At 37.3% G+C, this 27,060-nt stretch overlaps 1 protein-coding gene across 2 annotated transcripts in view; it reads left to right on the top strand.

Annotated features, from left to right (window-relative positions):
- LOC150074993 (sodium/potassium-transporting ATPase subunit alpha-like) overlaps positions 1 to 27,060 on the top strand; it is a 632,142-nt gene that overhangs the window by 572,542 nt on the left and 32,540 nt on the right. For both annotated transcript variants that reach the window (XM_090388637.1, XM_090388636.1), the window contains exons 18-19: positions 4,690 to 4,864; positions 16,099 to 16,229. In XM_090388637.1, coding sequence (XP_090244763.1) covers positions 4,690 to 4,864; positions 16,099 to 16,229 — 306 coding nt within the window. The remainder of the gene's footprint in view (positions 1 to 4,689; positions 4,865 to 16,098; positions 16,230 to 27,060) is intronic.

Here is a 27,060-nt window from a genome sequence, read left to right as displayed (position 1 = left end):
TATTTTTTTTTACTAAACAACTAAGCTAGTAGCAAGGTCTTCAGTAGAATTTAATATCATCCTTGGAGAAATTAAGGCAGAAAGGCAAAAAATTTTACCTTTAACCAGCGGGTAGTTCATTGGTGGAACAGATTTCCATCCTTTGTTGTGGAAGTTGATGGCCTAAATAAATTTAAGGCTGAGCTGGACAGGAATTTGGAACGAATGGAGGGGTGAAATGGGAGTGGTTTTTTTTTTTTTTTTTTTGCTGTTGCTGCATAAGCTTGCTTTCTTGCATCATATGCCTCTACTAATGCTAAATTATGGCAGAAAGTGTGCTGCCTTATGGAATTCCTTTCTTATTAAAAAACACTGCTTGTTTTTTAATAAGAAATGAATCATTTGACTATAAAAGAAAGATTCTGTGGAGAAGAAATTCCTGTATGAAAAAGAGCAGGTTACCTTGTATACCACAATTTTTTTTTCAATAGGTAAAGTAGCACTGATGGGGTGAACAGTATCAAATGAAGAAGATACATCAACACAAACCAGGTCAAGTTTACCCTTGCAGTTTGTGGCATCAAATATAAGAAAGGTAATTTCTGGTATATTAGTGAAGATGCACCTTTTTTCCTACAGTGAAGTGAATGTGAGAGAAAGGAGTTAGAATTTGTGAAGTTATAAGTGGCAGAATGGATCTTTGAAACAATTTTAGTTATGAGGAGGATATAGCAGTGTGCTACTACTTTTTTTCAGTTAAACATCTATTAAATAGAGAGACTAACAATTCAAAATGTAACCAAGCTTTTTAACAAAGTTCCGGTTATTATTGCATTAAGATAAGATACTAATTTTTCAGATCAGAAACTTTAAAAAAAAATTTAGATGTAACACTTCTACAAAAAGGATTTACAGTCAAAAACAGACTGATAGGTTAGGAAGGGAGAGGGGTCATTAAACCTGGCTACGTGCTGAAGCCGTGCAAAGAGATAGCAGAGGGAAAAGCAGAACAATAAAATTTTATAAATTTCTCTCTTTTTTTAAAGAGAGAAAAAGTTGAATGGGCATCAGTATATAGATGACAGTTATGTTTCTTGGGAGCTTTCTGTTTTGCCCTAAAGCACTTCCCCTTATAAGAAACAGGAAAGTGTGCACACTCAGTTCATCTTTTTTTTTTTTTTTTTATGTGAACCCCAAACACGAGAGGTATTAGAACCTATAGTACTTGGTACCATGCTTAGGTTGGAGGTTGAGAAGACGAAAGAAGATATTTGTTGACATTGGACTTGAACTTCTGTAGATTATAATTTGCAGGAAATACGTATGAAGGAAGGTTGTTCCAGAAAACGGCAGTTGAATGAATAAATGAGGAAGATGAAAAGTTGGTTCTGTGGATTTGAAGTTGGACAGTAAATGGATGTTGGCTGGTGGCGGCACGTGTTCAGACTGTTTTGAAAGAGAGAGCGGGAATTATAGAAGCAGATTCAGAAGAACAGTGCCCATGGAAGTATCTGTAGAAGAGGCATGCAGCAGAAACAGTGCGTCTATGAGAAAGCGAGTGGAGAGACTCTGTTAGTGATGAATCATTAATTAACCTAACTGCCCTCTTCTGAATAGAATCAAGAAGCCTGAGAGAGGTTTTGGGGGCACCACCCCAGATTTAACCCAGCATTTAGAAATTTTTCTGATGCATGTCACCTCAGAAGCATAGATGTGGCAATGTAAGGCCAATCATTTTGATAGTAGAGGTAAAGAGTCAAAATTGTGAAATGGCTAGATTTAGTCGGGTCATCTATTTTTCTAAATGCCAGTGTACCTTTTAATTATACAACAGACAAATTGCCTGCTGATTCCTAATGGCTGGAGCAATTTTAAAATGAATTAATTGGTCTTGGATAAGAGGTGCAGAGTTTTTGTAATTCTGAAGCTGATTTTTCATCCTATGAAACAAACAGACCATAATATACATAATTTTTACATTTAATGTATTAGATTTAATGTATTGATAATCTCATGGCCTTAACTGCTTTAGCACTTATTTTAAATGACTTGAAACGACCCATGCTAACTGATATAAAGAGAACAACATAGATTTTTATCAAAGAATATAGTAAATACTTCAGTTGGAGACTGACTGCTTGTTTATGGGTTCCTTGGTGCATCAGCTACTTTGGTAAGTGTGGCATTTCATGTTACTAGATATGATTTTTTTTTTTTTTATTGTGTATTATATCTGTAGCAATATATGTTCACAGACCAGTTTGAATTTTGCACAAAATAGAACACTAGAAGAAGAATCTTATTCCTGCCTGTGATCAGCTAACAGCAGCCCTGATTGAAGTTGTCGGAAAGTTCTTTGAATTCTAATGGGATTCTTACCCAGGCCCTTCCCCCCTCAAATGAGTGACAGTTAAGAGTTTAATTTTGCTTAGTTATTTAATTGCTCAAATGTTGTAACAGTTTTTTCCTAGTCAAATCAAACTCTGTAAATGAGATTGGTGAAGGGGACAGAAGAGTGGTCTTTTAAATAACCTGAAATAACCAATGCTAACTGGTATAAAGAGAACATCATAGATTTTTATCAAAACATATAGATATCTGCAATATAGATACATACATAGATACAACAGTTCTGCAAATTGCAACATCTGGATACTAGGCACCTGTAAGGTGATCTGATTGAGGCTTTGAATGGATTCAGCAAGCTCGATGCTGATGGCATTCTTCCTCTTGCTCAGACTAGACACATTTCAATTCAAATTGAGAAATTATAGGCTTCAGTACTTTTTATTGCTTTGTAACTTTTCCATTCTATCTTTTTCTGCTCAAGTAATCTGGCAACTTCATTATTCACCCAACTTGGAATCCTCCTCATGGAGTATTTTTTTAATGCTATATACACATTCAAGGCTTCTGTATTAATGTTTTAAAGGTATACCATAATTCAAGCTTTGAAATTATGGCCTGATCCATTAGTTGGATTAGTGAAGCCATATTTGGAGTTAAAAACATGATTTTTACATTTGGATGGAAATCGTTTACATTGGATGGAAATCATTTCCAGGCTATTCTGTACAGGATAACCGGAAAATTATCTAATAAAAGCAAAATCTTGAAAGGAATGCCTTTTCTTTGCAATATTTCTAGAACTCAGGAATAAACAACTTGAAAATACTAATGGTTACCGAATCCTTAGGCTTTGACTGGAAATAAAGTGGAAGGGTAGCCTTACTCATGCCCTTAAGTGCGCGAGGATTTTCCGAGTGATATATGAGCAGTAGTTTCAGCCTGTAATTACTTGCTGCATTAGCTCCCGGCAAAAGCCTTACTCTATATTTTGCTGCCATGTAACCTGGCATTATCTTTTCCTCTTTAAATATATATGTATGGTCCAGTAGATTCTTGCAGAATAATCCAGTTTCATCAGTATTAAATATTTGTTGTCCTGTATAGCCACCTTCGTCGACAACTTTTTCTAACTCATCTGAAAAATTTTCAGCTGCTTTTGAATCTGCACTAGCAGCTTCACCACTCACTTTTACATTATGGAAAACAGAATTTTGCATCAGGATTATCATATTTCCCCTTAATGTCTTCGTAAAGACTTCCAGCCTTTTGATTGAATCGCCATTAAGCTTATTTGGGAACACTTCTGAAGTGATTTTTCAGCCATATTGTGAGTAACTTTTCCATCTCACAGATAGCCAGAGCATTACTTTTTTTTATTATGGTGGATTTTAATCATGCTGAACCATTCATGTGTTCTTTTATATGTGCACTATACTTCAAAATCATATTCATCGTTGAAGCAGCAGCAAGACCAAATTCATGAGCAATATAAGACTAGCTTTGACCTCCTTCATACTTCTTTATTAGCTTCATTTTCGTTTCTAAGTCAATTTATTTACACTTACAAGGTGTTACTCCTGTCTTTGCCATCATTTGGCTGCTTTCTGTCATTATTAAGGGAGGAAACCAGGTTAAATTCACTGAAAAATTATGAAAAACAGTGAATTATGCCGCCAAGCAGGTATCAGCACACATTGACAACAGCGTTTTGGTGACAATGTTAAACATGAGGAATGAGAAAAACATCATCCCCCCCCCCCCCAAAACCCCCTCAGCAACTCAGTGTTCCACAAACACTTCCAATTGGTCCAAGACAGTGTTGGGGGTCCAGACAATGATCTAATTAAATAGTTCCCCTGCTCCTTCCTCCTGCACTGTCCTTCTTCTCTTTGTGAACCCTGCTCTTTGCAAAAACTGGTAAAAATGGAATATTCCATAAACCAAATGAAGTGCGATAAATGTTCATTACATCGTAGGATTTATGGCTGCCTTGCAGCTGCTACTTTCTCTTATCTCAGCAGGCAATGTATTCATTTACTTATGCACTGATGTTCTGATATGTACTTATGTATGTGTTGTGAAATTTTTAGTTTGTGATTCAAGAAAAAGTTTACAAAAGTCAAATCATCTGTAAGTCTCGGAATGCCTGTACATAGAAAATTCTGGAAATGGAATATAAAAAATGTTATATTAACATTCATAAGTTAAGTCTCACGCTATAAAATTATGGTATAAGAAATATCTGTCTTCGTTGTTCACCTTAGCAAAACATTAGAAATATCCATAAGTTAATCTAAGTTAATCAATATCTTTAAGCATTTCAATATAAATAAAATACTAATACTGTATTTTCTGTTTAAGGTTGATTTCCATTGCATATGGTCAGATTGGTATGATACAAGGAGCAGCAGGTTTTTTTACTTATTTTGTTATCATGGGAGAAAATGGATTTTTTCCCAGTCGTTTGATGGGTTTGCGTAAGGAATGGGATTCTAAAGCCATAAATGATCTTCATGATTCCTATAATCAGGAATGGGTAAGTGGCACATTTAAGCATAATATCACATCTAAATTAAAAATTATCAATATGTATCCCTTGAATTACTTTTATATATGGAAACCAACATTGCAAACTTTTGCAAGGCTAACTGCAAAATGCACTTAGTTTAAGTTAAAAAAAAATATATATGCAAATAAATTACAACTGCTCTATTTGTTGACTTAGATACTTATAAATCATTACAGATATATAATTGTACTCATGTGTAAAGTTATTGCTTATTTATTTCACCCATCATAAAAAAAAAAAAAAATGGGTTTTTTTTTTTTTTTTTTTTTTGGCTGATGCCATATGAGCTTGCTTTCTTGCATCATGTGCCTATGCTAATGCTAATGATTACCTCAAACATGAAAGGTTATTGGAACCTGTAGTATTGTGGATTGAGAAGACAGAAGATACACCTATGCTCACTTAATGTATGCAATGCGTTTGTAGAAAGCTATACATTGTTCAAATGTATACTAACCAAATATTAAATTCCTATATAAATTTATGTAACTTACCAAGATACAGTGGAGGACAAAAAAAAACTGCATCACTTGTGAATTTTGCAAATAATGTGTTTTGTGCTGCATTGTGGGTTGCAGAAATGTTTGAAATGCATTTGCTAGATGGGATATATCTCTGTGAATGAAATCCAATAAAAAGACTCCACCTAATATACCTAATTGCCATAAATATCTTCCCAAAGGGTAAAATGTGTAATTAATGGAAATATGAGAAATCATGCAAATGGCAGTTATGACAACCAAACGTACATTTTATTGCATTTACGTGTACAAACTGAAATGACAAGTTAACATAATAGTATCATATACTGTAAAACAAAATAAGTCCTCAGTATTTTGTTCTTCCTCCTCGAACTGCAATAACAGCTCTACAATGATCTGTCATAGAGTTAATCAACTTCTGGATATACAGTTGCCCAATTTTGTGGTACCGCACCCTTACAATGCTCTCCTGCAGCAGAATCTTACTTGTTGGCTTCTTCTGAGCAATTTTAGATGACATTATGTACCAGCAATTTTCAATAGGGTTCAATTCAACACTGTACTGCCAACATTTCTGAGGTATGACTGCGCTTTAAGGGAGAAAAACAAGGCAAGACATTGGTGTAAGTATGTTTTAAGCCTTGTGAGAAAAGAAGACAAACTTATCATTAAATCTAAATAGCATAAAACTTACCAATTTTGCTGTGTGGCAAGGTGCTGAGTCCTGTTGAAAAATGCAGTTTTGGACGTCTGTGTGGTGATCCCTAATAAGAGGTTTCAGGCTCCTCCACGATAGCAGTGTAGGTTTCTGCATTCACCGTTCCATTAATAAACTTAATTTGCCCCACCCCTTTGCTTGTTATGCATCCCCAGGCCATCTGACTGGCGGAGAATTTTACAGTGTTATGCCTCCAATTTTCGTATTTTGACATACTGCTTCCCATCCAATGCACGCAGGTTGAATTTCGATTGGTCAGAAAAGATGACAGTGTCCCATTGCTCTTTTGTCCGTGAAACATGTGTTTTAGCCCAAGTAAACACTTCTTCCTCATTTGTTGGGTGTTCAAAAAAGACCACATTCCGAAAGACATCTTTGGATAGTTCGTGCACCAGAAGCCATCTCAAAGTCCAGTTTGAGATCGGGAGAACTAGCATGGCGATTACGAAGGCATAGCTGTTTCAAATATTGATCTTGGGAAGGCATAGTCACTCTCTTATGGCCTGATCCAGGTCTTCTCTTCACATCACTGGTTTTACGGTTTAATTTCAGCAATCGGGATACTGTTGACAGGTCACAGCCTATTTTATCAGGGATAGCATGCATAGAAGGCCCTTCCTGGGAAAGAGCAAAAGGTACACTTTTTTTTTCTTAGTGTCAACTGAACATATGGAGCAATGCTCACATCTCTGCAAAACAGAATATTAATGAGCATATATACCCTTCTAATGGTGTAGTTATAGAAACGGCTGATTACAAAGAACCTTACAATTACTGTCTGATGCAATAAAGCTTTATCTGATGTAATACCTATGCCTTACGACGAACAAAATGACTGTAATCAAACAATATCTTATATGTTTCATTACAAATGTTACTTTTTTTAAGGTGATGCAGTTTTTTTTGTCTGCCACTGTATGTACCCTGAGATTTATGAATAATTTGTTAACCTTTTTTTTTTTTAAATTAAATATGAATAATACGGTACTTTGGTTCCTACAAAGTCTCGTGTAATGTGAAACCATGTTATATGGGACTAAGAACCAGTACAAAAAGGTGGATTATGTTCCAAAAGCTAACAAAAATATGCCATATTTTTAATAAATATCAGAAATTTAATTATTATAGTAGTAATAACTTAATATTTTAACTTTATTTTTATAATATTATTAACTTAAATAGTAATAACTGAACAAACATTTTACCTTACAACCAGTGATACTTATATGTGAGATAATGTAGGTTCATTTAATTTTCTTCCTCTTCGTCGCTGCTAAGTACAATCTCTTCTGCAGCATCTAGATTTCGTATACCTTCTGCTCTCTTTAAAAGTCACGAACTGCACTCTTTGAAGTCACAATTATTTTTTATGGTTTTCAAACAAGCACAAGTTCAATAACACAGAACCTAACCCATGGATCTCCCAACAAAATACAGGGGACCCCCCCCTGCTTTAAATGATATGTGAAAATCGGAAGACTATTTTCCAGTTAGCAAAATAAAAATAAATATACGCTTACATACATAGCTTAATTGATACATACTGTAATGTGTACATCTAATTGATATATCTGTTTACTACTTTTTTTCTTTTTTTTTTTTTTTTTTTTTGGTTGTAAAATTTAAAACAGTGAAAATGATAAGCAATTAATAACAGCGAACACAGCACGCACGAGTTGCAACAAACACAATACGGAGTAATGAGTTTCTGAAAATTTATTTATGTTTTTTATATGATTGAATATTTGATGGAAGGGGAAACACATTTCACTGTAATAACGTGAAAACCCACAGAACTCCAGCTATCGGTACTATAGCAAATGCAAGGAGATCGAATTTGCTACCCGTTTATAGTTGATTATACTAACAGAAAAGACCAATAAACTGGAAACTGCAATTTGTTTTATGGTAGTGACCTCCAGAAATGTGCTTTAGAAAAATATCAGGAAGGCAATAACAACTAGTGGATCAACAGCAGGGATTCACAAAAATGAATGGAAACATTGAAATTTACCTCTAACATAATAGCAGGATTTTCCCAGCACTAAAGCTCAAAAATACCTTGTTATGCGAGATTTCCAGAAATTCTCAAACCATGTTGTGCGAGAATTGCCACAATTTATCAATCATGTTAGAGCGAAACCGTGTTGTAGAAGAACTGTTTTTTACGGGGGTTGCCTGTATTTGTAGTTTTGTACAGTTTTGCTTCTTTGGCATACTATCATGTTTTTCTGGTAAATGATTACAGTAATTGTAGTAATTGTACACCTCCTGATGTCTGCTATCATCTGAAATATGAACAGAAAATTTATTTATTTATGAGATTAAAAGCTAATGTGCCTTATAAAGCTGAATGTTAAACTAAATCAAGGGGTTTTGGTTTCACTTTTAATATCATTTTGGCAGCCTTAAGTATGTTACTGATCTGGTTACATGTTCTCAATTTTCATAGTTTAGTGGAACAGTAACTTATAAAAGTGCTTTTTATTATATAGTTTGGATGAGTGAAAAGAGAAAACAAGGTGATGATGTGCATGGTAGTAGAAGGGTGAAAAATAAAATTCTATGTACAAGGGATATTATTCGAGAAGAACCATATCTCAGATTTGCAGCAACTGTCATACAGTTTTGAAAAGGGGTATAATATCCTTATGGCAGTTAGAAAAATTGCTTAAATAAATTCGATGAGCTTGAAGTGCTATTCAAGACATCAAAGGCAGATATTGTTGAGATATCAGAGATATTAGCATTAGTAGAGGCATATGATGCAAGAAAGCAAGCTTATGCAGCATCAGACAAAAAAAAAACCCCTTCCACTTCACCCCTCCGTTCTTCCGAAATACCTGTCCAGCTGAGCCTTAAATTTATTTAGGCTATCAACTTCCACAACAAGGGATGGAAGTCTGTTCCACCAACCAACTACCTGCTGGCTAAAGGCAAATTTCCGCACATCTATCCTACATCTGTCTTTCCTCAATTTGAATTTATGCCCTCTCAGGTGATTATTCTGAGCAAGAGGCAGTATCCCATCAGCATTGAGCATGCTCAAACCATTCAAGGCTTTGTATACCTCTATCAGATCACCTTGCCGGTGCCTAGTCTCCAGACACTGTAATTTGCAAAACTTAAGCCTTTCTTCATAAGAGCAACCCTTCGTTCTGTTCACTAACCTTGTTGCCCTTCTCTGTACTCGTTCCAGCAGCTCTACATCCTTCTTAAAATGAGGCCTCCAGACCTGTATACAGTACTCAAGGTGCGGCCTGACCATTGCCTTATACAAGGGAATAATCACCTCCCTATATTTGCTAGAAAAATTCCTGTATATCATTGATAAGACACCATGAGCTACTCTTGCAGCCCATCTGCACTGCTCAGAGAACTTCATATCTGCCTGCACAATTACCCCCAGGTCCTTTTCTTTCTCTACCACTGTCAGTGTAGTACCACAGAGTTGATACGTTGCTCTGGGGTTGCTGTTTCCCATATGTAGTACTTTACATTTGTCAATGTTAAACTTCATTTGCCACCTCTCAGCCCATCTGCTCAACCTTTCCAGATCCTGTTGCAGCAGCATAGCATCAGTAGTGTCCTTAACATCCTTATGTCTGTGTGACATGGTGTCACACAGACAAAACCAGTGCAGAACTGGAATTTGGGTAGTACAATGTGTACAGAAAGGATAGACAGGACAGAAAGGGAGGAGGAGTTATGCTGTTAGTTAAGAAACACATAAAATCTAAGGAAGTGCCTCCAATTGATATGAGTGGACAATGCAATGTTGAGTCTGTTTAGTGTGACATAAGCACTGAGAAAGGAAAAATGAGAGTAGGTGTGCGTTATAGGCCTAATGAATCTGATGAGTATAATGAGCAATTGTGCAGAAAAATAGAGTGGGCTAGTAAATTAGAGTGTCTTATGGGGGATTTTAATTTCCCAGATATTGACTTGAATTTGTGGGTTGGTCACTCACACACTAGCAAGGCTTTTGTGTATTTATTAGATGATTGTTTTCTACAGCAGCAGCATGTTGGGGAGACAACTAGAGGGAGTGATACTCTTGATCTGATTATCAGTAGTGATTCTTCATGCATCAAGAATCTGCAGATAAAGGAACCACTAGGTGGCAGTGATCACAGTGTGCTGAAGTGGGATTTACTCAAAGAGGTAACTACCATCAAGGGTAAAGGGAAGGGTTTTTGCTTTCGTAACGGTGACTACGGTGGTCTGAGATAGTATTTAAATTCTATACGTTGGACCAACTGATGATGTTAACAACAGCAAATTCAAAATGGGAAGCATTCAAAGAATTAATCTTGGAAGCTACTAGGCTTTTCACACCAACAAAGAAAATATTGTTCAAGATTTAGGCCTAAATGGATGTCAGATGAACTAATTAGACATGTGACAGAGAAGAAAAATGCATGGGATACATAGAAATTAACATGTGATACAGAAGTCTTGATAGATATAAGCTGGTCTGTAACCAAGTTACAAAGGAGGTTAGGCAGGCGAAAGCAGATTACAAAAAATCTTTGGCAAAGGATGCAAAGAAAAACAGCAAAGAATTCTTTACTTATGTAAACTCTAGAAGGAAGGGGATGGAATCAGATTGGTCCACTTGATATCAATGGTTGAACTGTTCATGATCCTGCTCAGGTAGCTAACAAACTAAATCAATATTTTGCATCTACATTCACACATGAGGAGTTATTCAGTGAGGGAAATGCTAGAGGTGTATTCAACTCTGTCAGTAAGCTAGATGATTTTGTAATAATGGGGACTTAGGACCATTTGTTTCATCATGCTGGAGGGTTTGGTCTTTTCCTCTTCACGCTGACCAGGAGTCTTGAAGAGAACCACTGTACACATTCGTTGCCAGCCAAGTGATATAACAGGGCTTACTATCGAGAAGGTGTGCATGAGTGGATTTTAGTGAGGCAGGCCAACCGGACATCTAAATCTGTAATAGAAAGATATTGGATCCATCAGTGTTTTAGACTGAGAACAGGTATTCTGTGATAACACACAAAATACCTGTTCCCCTCTAAGCTCCCATATTATGGTTTGCCAACTGTTTTTTGTAATTGGGTATCCAGTTTTCTCTTTGACTGCTCACCTAGTGAAAGTAGATAGCTCTCTGTCTTCTAACTTCTCCACTAATGCTGGTGTTCCACAAAGTTTAGTTCTTTCTCCCACTCTTTTCCTCTTCTATATTAATAACCTTCTTCCATTGACCAGAAATCCTATGCATAGTTTTATTTATGATAGCACATTGCATTTGACCTTCCAGTTTGAGAAACCTTGCCCTGCACAAAGAGCTTATACTTCTCGAATATCAACTGCCAATTTCTTAAATGCTGATATCCAGGTAATTCTCCAGTAGGGCAAAGATAACTTAGTTGATTTTAATCTTTGTAAAACTCCATTCTGTCTTATATCTCGCAAAAGGGATTCTTCTGCTCCTATGTTTATCTTCGATGACACTCCAATTTCTAGGTAATATCATATATCTCTATTGGGGATTACCCTGACTTCCAATCTCTCTCTTGGCATAAGCATAATTAAAAGCACATTACAAATATTGTAATGCAATATTTGTAATGTTCATCTAAAAAACTGCATCTAAAAAACTGGGTTTTCTCTTTTTCTCTCAACATTACTTTTCTTCCAAACAGCTGTTCACTTGGTAAAAATTACAAACCCATCCTACCATGGAATATTGTTCCCACATCTTTGGTGGCACTCCCAAAACCTTTCTCTCTCAGGCTTCTAGATTCCATTCATAAGAGGGGAGTTAAGTTAATTAATGACTCTTCTCTAACAGAGTCTCCCCACTCTGTGTTTCATAGACATTCTGTTTCTGCTGCATGCCTTTTCTATAGATACTTCCATGGGCAATGTTCTTCTAAATTGGCTTGTATAATTCCTGCTTTCTCTCTCTCTCTCTCTCCCCCAGAGAAAGAGAGAAAATTTAAAAAGTTAATTTTTTACTGAACATACTTTATAAATTCTATTCAAAATTTCAAAAAATGTTATAACATAAAATGTACACATGAAATTATCAGTCACTTCCATTTTATAGTTCATAAAGTCATAAATTCAGCCTGAACACATGCTGCAAGCAGTCAACCTCCTTGTATCGTCCAACTTCAAACTCACAGAACAACTTTTCTTATTCCTCATTTATTCATTCAACTTCTATTTTCTGGAACAACCTTCCTTCATATGTATTTCCTGAAAATTACAATCTACAGAAGTTCAAGTCTAATGTCAACAAATAATTTCTTTCATCTTCTCAACCTTCAACCTATGCACAGTACTAAGTACTATAGGTTCTAATACCTCTTGTGTTTGGGATTTCATAAAAAAAAAAATATATATATATATATATATATATATATATATAAAAATCTTTTTGAATATAAGTGATATTCAGATATATTATTTGGATTTTGATATTTGTGTCTAACTTATTTATTTTAGTTATTGTTTTCTTAAATTATACATTTTTTATTGTCTTTTATGATTTCATCCTTTTTACTATTCTCACATCTTCTAGGCCTGTAAACTTATACTAAGAATACAGGACTGACTTTTAGTAAATTTTCTAAAAAAACATATATGTGTACATATTTTTTAGTATTTATATACTTAATATATATGCAGAAATATATGTGGCTGTACAAATTTGTAATTTAGCACCTTTGTGAATTTATGAACTATGAAACAGAAGTGACTGATAATTTCATGTGTACATTTTATGTTATAACATTTTTTTGAAATTTTGAATAGAATTTATAAAGTACTTTCTGTAAAAAAATTAACTTCTTAAATTTTCAAATTTTTCATTAAAAAATAAATAAAACTGTCATGTAATAATTAATGCAGTCCATTAGTAAAGTGCAGCCATTATCAACCCACTGCAGGACGGAAGCCTCCTCAACAATTCATGCTGAGAGAAATGGACCATAAACTACCACGCTGATCCAGTGTGGGTTGGCAGATCAACCGTATTCAGCAGTCAGGGGCATGAACCCCGGTCTACTCAAAGAGTGTGTGCTACTGCACTCCCGCTCCTGACCACTCGGCTATGAAGGCCTGTTTTTTTTTTTTTTTTTTATTAGTAGAAAGGTCACACATTGTTATACCCCAAGCAAAAAAGGCACATGTGCACCCTGTACACACGAAAGATGTTTTTTGTTAAAACACCTTTCAGTTTGTTTGCTATCTGAGCAAGATCATCAACAGTCAAACCATTGATTGGTCCTTGATATCAATGGTTTGACTGTTGATGATCCTGCTCAGTTAGCAAACAAACTGACTGAGTATTTTGCATCTGCATTCACACATGAGGATTTATTAAGGTTTCAAAATGCCACAAGGTTATCAAGTTGTAACAGGGTGGGTGCTTAATGATTTTGTAATAACTGAAAGCAAAGTGGAGGAGAAATTGTTGAAGTTAAACATAAGAAAAGCACCAGGGGTGGATGGGATCTATCCAGTTATATTAAAGGAGGCGGCAAAGCAACTAAGCAAACCGTTAGCCATAATTATGAGAGCATCCTTGGACTCAGAGGAGGTTCCCACGGCCTGGAGATGTGCAAATGTATCCCCAATTCACAAAGGGCGATCGAAAGGTGACACAAGTAATTACAGACCAGTTAGTTTAACTTCTGTTCTGGGTAAAATAATGGAGTTGCTGGTTAAAGATGCATTGCAGGATCATCTAGAAAAGACTGCAGCAATAATTTAGACACAGCATGGGTTTGTTAAGGGAAAGTCTTGTCTGACAAATTTGATTGGTTATTATGATGTGGTTACAAAGGAACTGGATGCAAAAAATAATTTTGATATCATATACTTGGATTTCAGGAAAGCTTTTGACACTGTTGCGCATGGAAAAGTACTGTACAAATTGGAGCAGAATGGTATTAAGGGTAAGTTGCTACAATGGATAAAAGGATGGTTGAGTGGGAGAAGACAGAGGGTGGTAATCATTGGGTGCTGCTCTTCATGGACTAATGTTATTAGTGGAGTCCCACAGGGTTCGGTTTTGGGACGACTGTTGTTTTTTGTATATTTATCAATGATATTGATGAAGGTATATCAGGCTTAGTATTGAAGTTTGACGATGATACAAAGGTTGGCAGGATTGTTAATGACAGTAATGGCAGTGTGATACTGCAACAGGATCTAGAAAATTTGGGCAGATGGGCTGAGAAGTGGTAAGTGAAGTTTAACATTGAAAAATGCGAAGTACTGCATATGGGTAGAAGTAACCCCAGAGAAACGTACCAACTGTGTGGTACTACAATTATTATTATTATTAGCCATATGGTGCAAGGAAGCCTGAGGCTTATGCTGCACCAGTCAAAAAAAAAAAAAAAAAATCTGAATTACCCTGAGAGACAGACAGAGAGAGAGAGAAGTAGAAGGGAATCACCAAGAAAAGAAGAGAAGAATGATGATATCCAGCTCAAGGTGGTAGAAAATGAAAAAGACCTGGGAGTAATTGTGCAGTCAGATATGAAGTTTTCTGAACAATGCAGACAGGCTGCCAGGGCAGGTCATGGAGTGTTGTCAATGATATACAAGAATTTTTCTAGCAGGGAAAAGGAGGTGATTGTCCCTCTGTATAAGGCAATGGTCAGGCCATGCCTTGAGTACTGCATGCAGGTCTGGAGGCCTCATTTTAGGAAGGATGTAGATTTGCTTGAGCATGTACAGAGAAGGGCAACAAGATTGGTGAGGGGAATGAAGGGGTCGTCTTGCTAAGAAAGGCTTAAGTTCTGCAAATTGCAGTGTCTGGAGACTAGGCACCTGCAAAGTGATCTGATTGAGGTGTATAAGGACGAATGGGTTGAGCACGCTGAATTCTGATGGGATTCTTCTACTTGTTCAGATTATGAACCTAAGGGGGTATAAATTGAAATTGAGGAAGGACAGATGTAGAATAGATGTGCGGAAATTTGCCTTTAGCCAGCGGGTGGTTAATTGCTGGAATAAACTTCCATCTGTCGTTGTGGAAGTTGATAGGTTAAATAAATTTTTTTTTTTTTTTTTTTTTTTTGGCTGATGCTACATAAACTCATACACTTGCTTTATTGTCACATGCCACTACTACTACTACTACCTTTGACGAAAATGTGAAATGGAAGTGACCCAAATTATGTCACTTTCTAAATGATGTTAATGCAATCAGTATCATTGATTCGGTAGAGTAAGTAGATTGATTTGTCAGATTGGGCTCACGCCTGCTTCTTACTCTACCAGATCAACATTAGTGAGTGACTGTATTAGCATCTTTTAGGAAGGGATGTCATTTGTGTCATTTCCGTATGACATTTTTGTTACCAATTGATTTTGTTTCAGTCCAAAAACAAAATAGGTGCCGCCAAAGATGTTTTCACATCATAAACTAAAAAAAAAATTTAAAGTAATTCATGTATCTATCAAGCATAGCATGACCACTTTTATTATAAAGATCTACCAGATCAACATTAGTGAGTGACTGTATTAGCATCTTTTAGGAAGGGATGTCATTTGTGTCATTTCCGTATGACATTTTTGTTACCAATTGATTTTGTTTCAGTCCAAAAACAAAATATGTGCCGCCAAAGATGTTTTCACATCATAAACTAAAAAAAACATTTAAAGTAATTCATGTATCTATCAAGCATAGCATGACCACTTTTATTATAAGAGGGATATGACCACTGCTGCATTAACAACTGCATTGATATTTGTAATAGATATATCAACTTTGATGCTTTTTTTTTAAATCCAAAAAAAAAAAAAATGCATAAAAAATATATGATTCGTAGAGGGCATCAAATTTTGAAATGTTGTTTTATATTTTCCTTTGTTACTTTTGTAGTCCCTCATTGTGGAATTACTGTCTTTTGGGGCAATACATTTTTAATTATTACTATTATACATTTGTATTATACAAGTGGAATGGTTATTAAATTTGCTCAGATATGTGCTCTTTGTAATTTCAGACCTACCATGACCGTAAGATATTAGAATATACCTGTCATACAGCCTTCTTTGTTTCCATTGTGATAGTCCAGTGGGCTGATATCATCATTTGCAAAACACGTCGCAACTCTGTTGTACACCAGGGAATGAAGTAAGTTAAAATACTTTGTTATTGATTTTTAAGGCATGCTGAATTTTCTTATCCATAGTATTTTAGTGCAGTGGTTTGCAATCCTAATGGTGACTTCTGATAACCATTCATACTAATTTTATTGCAAGTAGCACAATAATTATAGCTTAGGATTATTAAATAACAGTAATATGGTAGGTAAATTATCAGGTAGTTAGGAGATTGCAATTTCCCCATCCACGAAGGTAAGGATAGTCTCTGCATTAACAACTACTCTTCTAATTCCATTGTCTCTATTTCTTAAATCATAAAGAACAAGTGATAAACTGTCTTAAAACACAATGCCCAATTCCTTTTTAACAGGCACAAACTTAGCTTTTGGAGTAGGTTCTTATCTAGCTGTTTAGATAATTGAATTAGTACATGTTATTGTTTCCATCTGAAAGCCAAACTAGAGTGTGGTGACCGGATTCTGATGGCCACAACTGTTACAAATATGAGTTTTAAAGTCTAAAATCCAATTTATTTAAAAAACTGCAATACTGAAAGTACATTATATTTAGCATTAGCATTAGTAGAGGCATATGATGCAAGAAAGCAAACTTATATAAAGCAGGAGTGGCCATAGCATGGCTCGTGAGTTGCATGCGGTTCGTGCAGGCTTATGGTGTGGCTGTCATGCTGATATATTTATTTACATCAATATTTTATATATAACACTGATTAAAGTTTAAAAATAATTTTATTTTTTACTTAAACATATTTCTTGTTACAAAGTTTTTATTTCAAAAACATAAAAGAGATAACAAATTTCAGAAAATACTAATTCTGACACAATACTTCACAGAAGATATTTACATGTTAGATTTTCTTGTCAATGCTTTACAGGTGTTGTTCATCTTAGCAGTTAACTGCTTAAGGTTTGGTTGATGACTTGTTAGGGCAGTACGTACAAGCTCATTTAAATGCTCATCAGTCAAAACAGACCGATACTTATTTTTAATAAGTATCGGTATCTCTGCCTTAAATCCCCTATTCTTGTCTTCATATTTAAATTTTACAGACAGCATAAAACTTTGAAGGATCTCACTTAAAAAGAAACTAATAAGCTTCACACATTTTAACAAATTAACGGAAAAAAAACTGATTGAACCACACATGTAAAGTGTTTGTCATAGAGATGCTATGAACAACAGAAGGCGCCATTGGCTCATGGTGACATATTTGTGCATTTTATTATATAGCTCTTACCAATATGCCTTCCACTATTGTGGCTCCCAAAGGTCGTCTAGCTGGTCGCCCCTATTATATAGCATCAGCCAAAAGGAGCAGCAGTGCGTAGCACACGCTTCTTGATTAGACTGGGGTTCGAGCCCGTCAACACCAAATACGGAGGATGCGGAAAGGTCAGGGAATGACCACCGCATATCCCGGAGCAATATGGTCTTAGTTGCTAATGCTCCTGAAAACCAAATAACAACAACAACAACAACATCAGCCAAAAAAAAAAAAAAAACCTCTTCCCATTTTGCCCATCTATTCACTCCAAATGTTTGTCTAGTTCTGGCTTGAACTTATTTAAGTTGCTGACCTCCACTACAACAGATGGAAGGTTGTTCTAACTATACACCAAAGTGAATTTCCGCACATCTATTCAACAATTGTCTTTCCCAATTTGAATTTATATCCTCTCAGGTGAGTAATCTGAGCGAGAGGAAGAATCCCATTAGCATTGAGCTTGCTCAATCCATTCAAGGCCGTATACAAATTAGATCACTTCGCAGATGCCTAGTCTCCAGAAGATACAATTTGCAGAACTTAAGCCTTTCTTGGTAACACCAACCCTTTGTTCCAATCACCAATCTTGTTGCCCTTCTCTGTACTCGTTCCAGCAGCTCTACATCTTTCCTAAAATGAGGCCTCAGACCTGTATACAGTACTCAAGGTGTGGCCTGACCATTGCCTTATACAAGGGAATAATCACCTCCTTATCCCTGCTAGAAAAATTTCTGTATATCATTGACAAGACACCATGAGCTACTTTTGCAGCCCATCTGCACTGCTGAGAGAACTTCATATCTGCCTGCACAATTACCCCCAGGTCCTTTTCATTCTCTACCACTGTCAGTGTAGTACCACAGAGTTGATACATTGCTCTGGGGTTACTGTTTCCCATACGTAGTACTTTACATTTGTCAATGTTAAACCTCATTTGCCACCTCTCAGCCCATCTGCTCAACCCTTCCAGATCCTGTTGCAGCAGCATAGCATCAGTAGTGTCCATAACACCCATGCCAACCTTTGTATCGTCTGCAAACTTGGACATTAAGCTTGATATACCATCATCAATATCATTTATAAATACAGCAAACAACAATTGACCCAAAACTGAACCTTGAGGAACTCCACTAATAACATTAGTCCACAATGAGCAGTGTCCATTGATTACCACTCTCTGTTTTCTCCCCCCCTCAACCATCCCTTTATCCGTAGCAGCAATTTGCCTCCAATGCCACACTACTCCAATTTGGGCAGTCTTCCATGTGCAACAGTATCAAACACCTTTCTAAGATCCAAATATATAATATCAAAGTTATTCCCTGCATCAAAGTTCTTTTGTGACTGCATCATAGTATCCAATCAAATTGGTCAGGCAAGACTTTCCCTTAACAAAACCATGCTGTGTCTGAGCTATAACTGAATTCTTGTCTAGATGATTCTGCAGTGCTTCTTTAACCAGTGCCTCCATTAATTTTCCTTGAACAGAAGTTAAACTCACAGGTCTATAATTACTTGCCATTAGCATTAGTAGAGGCATATAATGCAAGAAAGCAAGCTTATGCAGCATCAGCCAAAAAAAAAAACCCTTCCACTTCACCCCTCCATTCTTCTGAAATACCTGTCCAGCTGAGCCTTAAATTTATTTAGGCTATCAACTTCCACAACAAGGGATGGAAGTCTGTTCCACCAACCAACTACCCACTGGCTAAAGGCAAATTTCTGCACATCTATCCTACATCTGTCTTTCCTCAATTTGAATTTATGCCCTCTCAGGTGATTATTCTGAGCAAGAGGCAGTATCCCATCAGCATAGAGCATGCTCAAACCATTCAAGGCTTTGTACACCTCTATTAGATCACCTCGCCGGTGCCTAGTCTCCAGACACAGTAATTTGCAAAACTTAAGCCTTTCTTCATAAGAGCAACCCTTCGTTCCGTTCACTAACCTTGTTGCCCTTCTTTGTACTCATTCCAGCAGCTCTACATGCTTCTTGAAATGAGGCCTCCAGACCTGTATACAGTACTCAAGGTGCGGCCTGACCATTGCCTTATACAAGGCAATAATCACCTCCCTATCCCTGCTAGAAAAATTCCTATATATCATTGATAAGACACCATGAGCTATTCTTGCAGCCCGTCTGCACTGCTCAGAGAACTTCATATCTGCCTGCACAATTACCCCCAGGTCCTTTTCATTCTCTACCACTGTCAGTGTAGTACCACAGAGTTGATACTTTGCTCTGGGGTTGCTGTTTCCCATATGTAGTACTTTACATTTGTCAATGTTAAACTTCATTTGCCATCCATCTGCTCAACCTTTCCAGATCCTGTTGCAGCAGCATAGCATCAGTAGTGTCCTTAACAACCCTGCCAACCTTTGTATCGTCTGCAAACTTGGACATTAAGCTTGATATACCATCATCAATATCATTTATAAATACAGAAAACAACAATGGACCCAACACTGAAGCCTGAGGGACTCCACTAATAACATTAGTCCACGATGAGCAGTGTCCATTAATTACCACTCTCTGTCTTCTGCCACTCAACCATCCCTTTATCCATAGCAACAAATTGCCACCAATGCCACACTTCTTCAATTTGTGCAGCAGTCTTCCATGTGCAACAATATCAAAAGCCTTTCTAAGATCCAAATATATAATATCAAAGTTATTCCCTGCATCCAATTCTTTTGTGACTACATTATAGTATCCAATCAAATTGGTCAGGCAAGACCCTTCCCTTAACAAAACCATGCTGTGTTTGTGCTATAACTGAATTCTTGTCAAGATGATCCTGCAGTGCTTCTTTAACCAGTGCTTCCATTAATTTTCCTGGAACAGAAGTTAAACTCACAAGTCTATAATTACTTGTGTCAGCCTTTGATCCTCCTTTGTGAATTGGGGTTACATTTGCATGTCTCCAGTCTGTGGGTACCTCCCCTGAGTCCAAGGAAGCTCTCATAATTATGGCTAACTGATTGCTTACTTCCTTTGCTGCCTCCTTTAATATAACTGGATAGATCCCATTCACTCCAGGTGCCTTTCTTGTATTTATATTCAACAATTTCTCCTCCACTTTAATCTCAATTATTACAAGATCATCTAGCTCACTGCCAGTGTTTACTTCATCTATGGCATTCCCCTTCCTGAATAACTCCTCATGTGTGAATGTAGATGCAAAATATTGATTTAGTTTGTTAGCTACCTGAGCAGGATCATGAACAGTTGAACCATTGATATCAAGTGGACCAATCTGATTCATCCCCTTCCTTCTAGAGTTTACATAAGTAAAGAACTCTTTGCTGTTTTTCTTTGCATCCCTTGCCAAAGATTTCTCGTAATCTGCCTTTGCCTGCCTAACCTCCTTTGTAACTTGGTTACAGATCAACTTATATCTATCATAGGCTTGTGTCACATGTTAATTTATATGTATCCCATGCATTTTTCTTCTCTGCCATATGTCTCATTAGTTCATCTGACATCCATTTAGGCCTGAACCTTGAACAATATTTTTTAGTTGGTATGTAAAGCCTAGTAGCTTCCAAAATAAGTTCTTTGAATGCTTCCCATTTTGAATTTGCTGTTGGTAACATCATCAGTTGGTCCCACTGTATAGAATTTAAATACTGTCTCAGACCATCATAGTTGCCTTTACGAAAGCAAAAACCCTTCCCTTTACCCATAATGGTAGTTACCTCTTTGAGTAAATCCCACTTCAGCACACTGTGATCATTACTTCCACTTAGTGGTTCCTTTTTCTGCAGATTCTTAATGCATGAAGAATCACTACTGATAATCAAATCAAGAGTATTGCTCCCTCTAGTTGCCTCCCGAACATGCTGATTTAGAAAACAATCATCCAATAAATCCACAAAAGCCTTGCTAGTGTGTGAGTGACCAACCCACAAATTCCAGTCAATATCTGGGAAATTAAAACCATTATGAGACTCTCTGATTTACTGGCCCACTCTATTTCCCTGTACAGTTTCTTATTATACTCATCAGCGTCATTAGGCCTATAGCACACTCCTACTCTCAATTTTGATCTCCCAGTGCTTATGTCACACCAAACTGACTCGACACTGCACTGTCCAGCGATGTCGACTGGCTTCACTTCCTTGGATTTTATGTGTTTTTTAACTAATAGCATAATCCCTCCTCCCTTCCTTTTAGGCACTAATTAAACACACAATTTATATAGACAAGAAATGTTAAATCAGCAAAAGCGGTGCTTACAGATTAAAATACTTTACGTTTCGTGAACCAGAAAAAAGATTCTGTCTGAACAGCTAACATAGAATAACTGATGAAGGGGTTTCCTGAATGAGGAAGTTGTTTCAAAAATAACCAGACAAACACAGCACTGTTTATTGCTATGTTTGGTTATAAGAGTCAGTTTTGAATGCCTTTGTGATATTTTTCTAAAGCACATATCTGTAGGTCATGACCATAAAACAATAAAAACAATTTGCACTTTTGGGTTTATTGGGCTTTTCTGTTAGTGTAATCTAATTATAAACAGGTAGTAAACTCAATCTTATTGCATTTTCAATAATTCTGACAGCTGGAATTCTGTGGGATTTATGTTATTATGGTGAAATGTATTTCTCCTTCAATGAAATCTTCAATCATGTAAAAAACCTAAATAAATTTTCAAAATCTGCTCTTCTTTCCTATTTTTGAAGCTTTGTAAAAAAAAAATTGTGCAGGTAGCAAAACTCGCCGTGCAATCTAAAATCTAAAATTTTTGCACATATATAACCTCCCAAACTGTGCACTTTTTATTTATTCTATAAATTTGAATTTATTGAGGGTACATTTAATTTTTCTATGTATTCACAATTCATATCAAATATTTCGTTTTTTTTTTACTTGCCTTGCAAGCATGGGATTTACTTGCCTTGCAAGCATAGATGAGGATTATGACTAGTGAAAAGCATCAGTATGCAGAAAAACCATTGACATCAGAATTTTTTTGATGAAACTCGCTACATGATTAATTAAGTTGAAAACAGTCCACATTATGATGTAAAAGTCTTGGTGATGTTAGTGACATCGGAAAAACAGTGCTGTCCTGAAGACAAAAGTCGGGTGGAAACAATCAACTTATTTCCTGGAAGGGGTTGTCATAGCATCTGGTAGGCAGCCTAATGAGATGCAGAGTTATTAGCATTAGCATTAATAGAGGCATTTGATGCAAGAAAGCAAGCTTATTCAGCATCAGCCAAAAAAAAAAAAAAAAAAACACCACTCCCATTTCCCCCCTCCGTTCGCTCGAAATACCTGTCCAGTTGAGCCTTAAATTTGTTTAGGCTATCAACTTCAACAACAAGTGATGGAAGTCGGTTCCACCAACCAACCACCCGCTGGCCAAAGGCAAATTTCCGCACATCTATCCGACATCCGTCCTTCCTCAATTTGAATTTATGCCCTCTGAGCTGATTATTCTGAGCAAGATGAAGAATCCCATTGGCATTGAGCATGCTCAAACTATTCAAAGCCTTATACACCTCTATCAGATCACCTCGCCGGTGCCTAGTCTCCAGACTCTGTAATTTGCAAAACTTAAGCCTTTCTTCGTAAGAGCAACCCTTTGTTCCATTCACTAATCTTGTTGCCCTTCTCTGTACCCGTTCCAGCAGCTCTACATCCTTCTTGAAATGAGGCCTCCAGACCTGTATACAGTACTCAAGATGTGGCCTAACCATTGCCTTATACAAGGGAATAATCACCTCCTTATCCCTGCTAGAAAAATTCCTGTATATCATTGACAAGACACCATGGGCTACTCTTGCAGCTCGTCTGCACTGCTCAGAGAACTTCATATCTGCCTGGAAAATTACCCCCAGGTCCTTTTCATTCTCCACCACTGTCAGTGTAGTACCGCAGAGTTGATACGTTGCTCTGGGGTTACTGTTTCCCATATGTAGTACTTTACATTTGTCAATGTTAAATTTCATTTGCCACCTCTCAGCCCATCTGTTCAACCTTTCCAGATCCTGTTGCAGCAGCATAGCATCAGTGGTGTCCTTAACAACCCTGCCAACCTTTGTATCATCTGCAAACTTGGACATTAAACTTGATATCAAATCATCAATATCATTCATAAACACCGAAAACAACAACGGACCCAACACTGAACCCTGAGGAACTCCACTAATAACATTAGTCCAAGTTGAGCAGTGTCCATTGATTACCACTCTCTGTCTTCTGCCACTCAACCATCCCCTTATCCATAGCAGCAATTTGCCTCCAATGCCACAATGCTCCAATTTGTGCAGCAGTCTTCCATGTGCAACAGTCTCAAAAGCCTTTCTAAGATCCAAATATATAATATCAAAGTTATTCCCTGCATCTAGTTCTTTTGTGACTACATCATAGTATCCAATCAAATTGGTCAGGCAAGACCTGCCCTTAACAAAACCATGCTGCGTCTGAGCTATAACTGAATTCTTGTCTAGATGATCCTGCAGTGCTTCTTTAACCAGTGCCTCCATTAATTTACCTGGAACAGAAGTTAACTAACAGATCTATAATTACTTGTGTCAGCCTTTGATCCTCCTTTGTGAATTGGGGTTACATTTGCACATCTCCAGTCTATGGGTACCTCCCCTGAGTCCAAAGAAGCTCTAATAATTATGGCTAGGGGTTTGCTTACTTCCTTTGCTGCCTCCTTTAATATAACTGGATAGATCCCATCCACCCCAGGTGCCTTTTTTATGTTTATCCTCTACAATCTCTCCTCCACTTTCCTCTCAGTTAGCATTAGCATTAGCATTAGTAGAGGCATTTGATGCAAGAAAGCAAGCTTATGCAGCATCAGCCAAAAAAAAAAAACCACTTCCACTTCACCCCTCTGTTCGTTCAAAATACCTGTCCAGCTGAGCCTTAAACTTATTTAGGCTATCAACCTCCACCACAAGGGATGGAAGTCTGTTCCACCAACCAACCACCCGCTGGCTAAAGGCAAATTTCCGCACGTCTATCCTACATCTGTCTTTCCTCAATTTGAATTTATGCCCTCTCAAGTGATTATTCTGAGCTAGAGGTAGAATCCCATCAGCATTGAGCATGCTTAAACCATTCAAGGCTTTATACACCTCTATCAGATCACCTCGCTGGTGCCTAGTCTCCAGACACTGTAATTTGCAAAACTTAAGCCTTTCTTCATAAGAGCACCCCTTTGTTCCATTCACTAATCTTGTTGCCCTTCTCTGTACTCGTTCCAGCAGCTCTACATCCTTCGTGAAATGAGGCCTCCAGACCTGTATACAGTACTCTAGGTGTGGCCTGACCATCGCCTTATACAATGGAATAATCACCTCCTTATCCCTGCTGGAAAAATTCCTGTATATCATTGACAATACTCCATGAGCTACTCTTGCAGCCCGTCTGCACTGCTCAGAGAACTTCATATCTGCCTGCACAATCACCCCCAAGTCCCTTTCATTCTCTACCACTGTCAGTGTTGTACCATAGAGTTGATACGTTGCTCTGGGGTTGCTGTTTCCCATGTGTAGTACTTTACATTTGTCAATGTTAAACTTCATTTGCCACCTCTCAGCCCATCTGCTCAACCCCTCCAGATCCTGTTGCAGAAGCATAGTGTCAGTAGTGTCCTTGACAACCCTGCCAACCTTTGTATCGTCTGCAAATTTGGACATTAATCCCGATATACCATCATCAATATCATTTATAAATACAGAAAACAATAATGGACCCAACACTGAGCCCTGAGGGACTCCACTAATAACATCAGTCCTCGATGAGCAGTGTCTATTGATTACCACTCTCTGTCTTCTCCCCCTCAACCACCCCTTTATCCATAGCAGCAATTTGCCTCCAATGTCACACTGCTCCAATTTGTGTAGCAGTCTTCCATGTGCAACAGTATCAAAAGCCTTTCTAAGATCCAACTATATAATATCAAAGTTATTCCCTGCATCCAGTTCTTTTGTGACTGCATCATAGTATCCAATCAAGTTGGTCAGGCAAGACTTCCCCTTAACAAAACCATGCTGTGTCTGAGCTATAACTGAAGTCTTGTCTAAATGATCCTGCAGTGCGTCTTTAACCAGTGCCTCCATTAATTTTCCTGGAACAGAAGTCAAGCTCACAGGTCTATAATTACTTGTGTCAGCCTTTGATCCTCCTTTATGAATTGGGGTCACATTTGCACATTTCCAGTCTATGGGTACCTCCCCTGAGTCCAAGGAAGCTCTCATAATTATGGCTAAGGGTTTGCTTACTTCCTTTGCTGCCTCCCTTAATATAACTGGATAGATCCCATCCACCCCGGGTGCCTTTCTTGTGTTTATCTTCAACAGTTTCTCCTCCACTTTACTCCCAGTTATTTCAAGATTCTGTAACTTACTGCTAGAGTTGAATACACCTCTGGCATTCCCCTCGCTGAATAACTCCTCATGTGTGAATGTCGATGCAAAATATTCATTTAGTTTGTTAGCCACCTGAGCAGGATCATCAACACTTGACCCATCAATATCAAGTGGACCACTCTGATTCATCCCTTTCCTTCTAGAGTTTACATAAGTAAAGAACTCTTTGCTGTTTTTCTTTGCATCCCTTGCCAAGGATTTCTCGTAATCTGCCTTCGCCTGCCTAACCTCCTTTGTAACTTGGTTGCATATCAACTTGTATCTATCATAGGCTTCTGTGTCATGTGTTAATTTGTAAGTATCCCATGCCTTTTTCTTCTCTGCCATATGCCTCATTAGTTCATCTGACATCCATTTTGGCCTAAACCTTGAACAATATTTCTTAGTTGGTATGTAAAGCCTAGTAGCTTCCAAGATAAGTTCTTTGAATGCTTCCCATTTTGAATTTGCTGTTGGTAACATCATCAGTTGGTCCCACTGTATAGAATTTAAATACTGTCTCAGTCCATCGTAGTCGCCTTTACGGAAGCAATAACCCTTCCCTTTACCCCTAATGGTAGTTACCTCTTTGAGTAAATCCCACTTCAGCATACTGTGATCACTGCCACCTAGTGGTTCATTTATCTGCAGATTCTTGATGCATGAAGAATCACTGCTGATAATCAAATCAAGAGTATTACTCCCTCTAGTTGCCTCCCGAACATGCTGATGTAGAAAACAATCATCCAATAAATCCACAAAAGCCCTGCTAGTGTGTGAGTATCCAGCCCCCAAATTCCAGTCAATATCTGGGAAATTAAAATCTCCCATTATAAGACACTCTGATTTACTGGCCCACTCTATTTCCCTGTACAGTTCCTTATTATACTCATCAGAGTCATTAGGCCTATAGCACACTCCTACTCTCAATTTTGATCTCCCAATGCTTTTGTCACACCAAACTGACTCCACACTGCACTGTCCAGCGATGTCGACTGGCTTCACCTCCTTGGTTTTTATGTGTTTCTTAACTAATAGCATAACACCTCCCCCCTTCCTATCCTGTCTATCCTTTCTGTAGACGTTGTACTCCCCAAATTGCAGTTCCGCATCCCTTATATCTGTGTGACACCACGTCTCTGATATCCCAACAATACCTGCCTTCGATGTTTTGAGCAATACCTCAAATTCATCA

This window comes from Mastigoproctus giganteus, chromosome 14 (assembly GCF_048544385.1).
Source record: "Mastigoproctus giganteus isolate SK-2022 chromosome 14, ASM4854438v1, whole genome shotgun sequence".
Lineage (NCBI taxonomy): Eukaryota > Metazoa > Arthropoda > Arachnida > Uropygi > Thelyphonidae > Mastigoproctus > Mastigoproctus giganteus.
The sequence above is the reverse complement of the archived record's forward strand: the minus strand, read 5'-3'. Positions and strand labels throughout refer to the sequence as shown.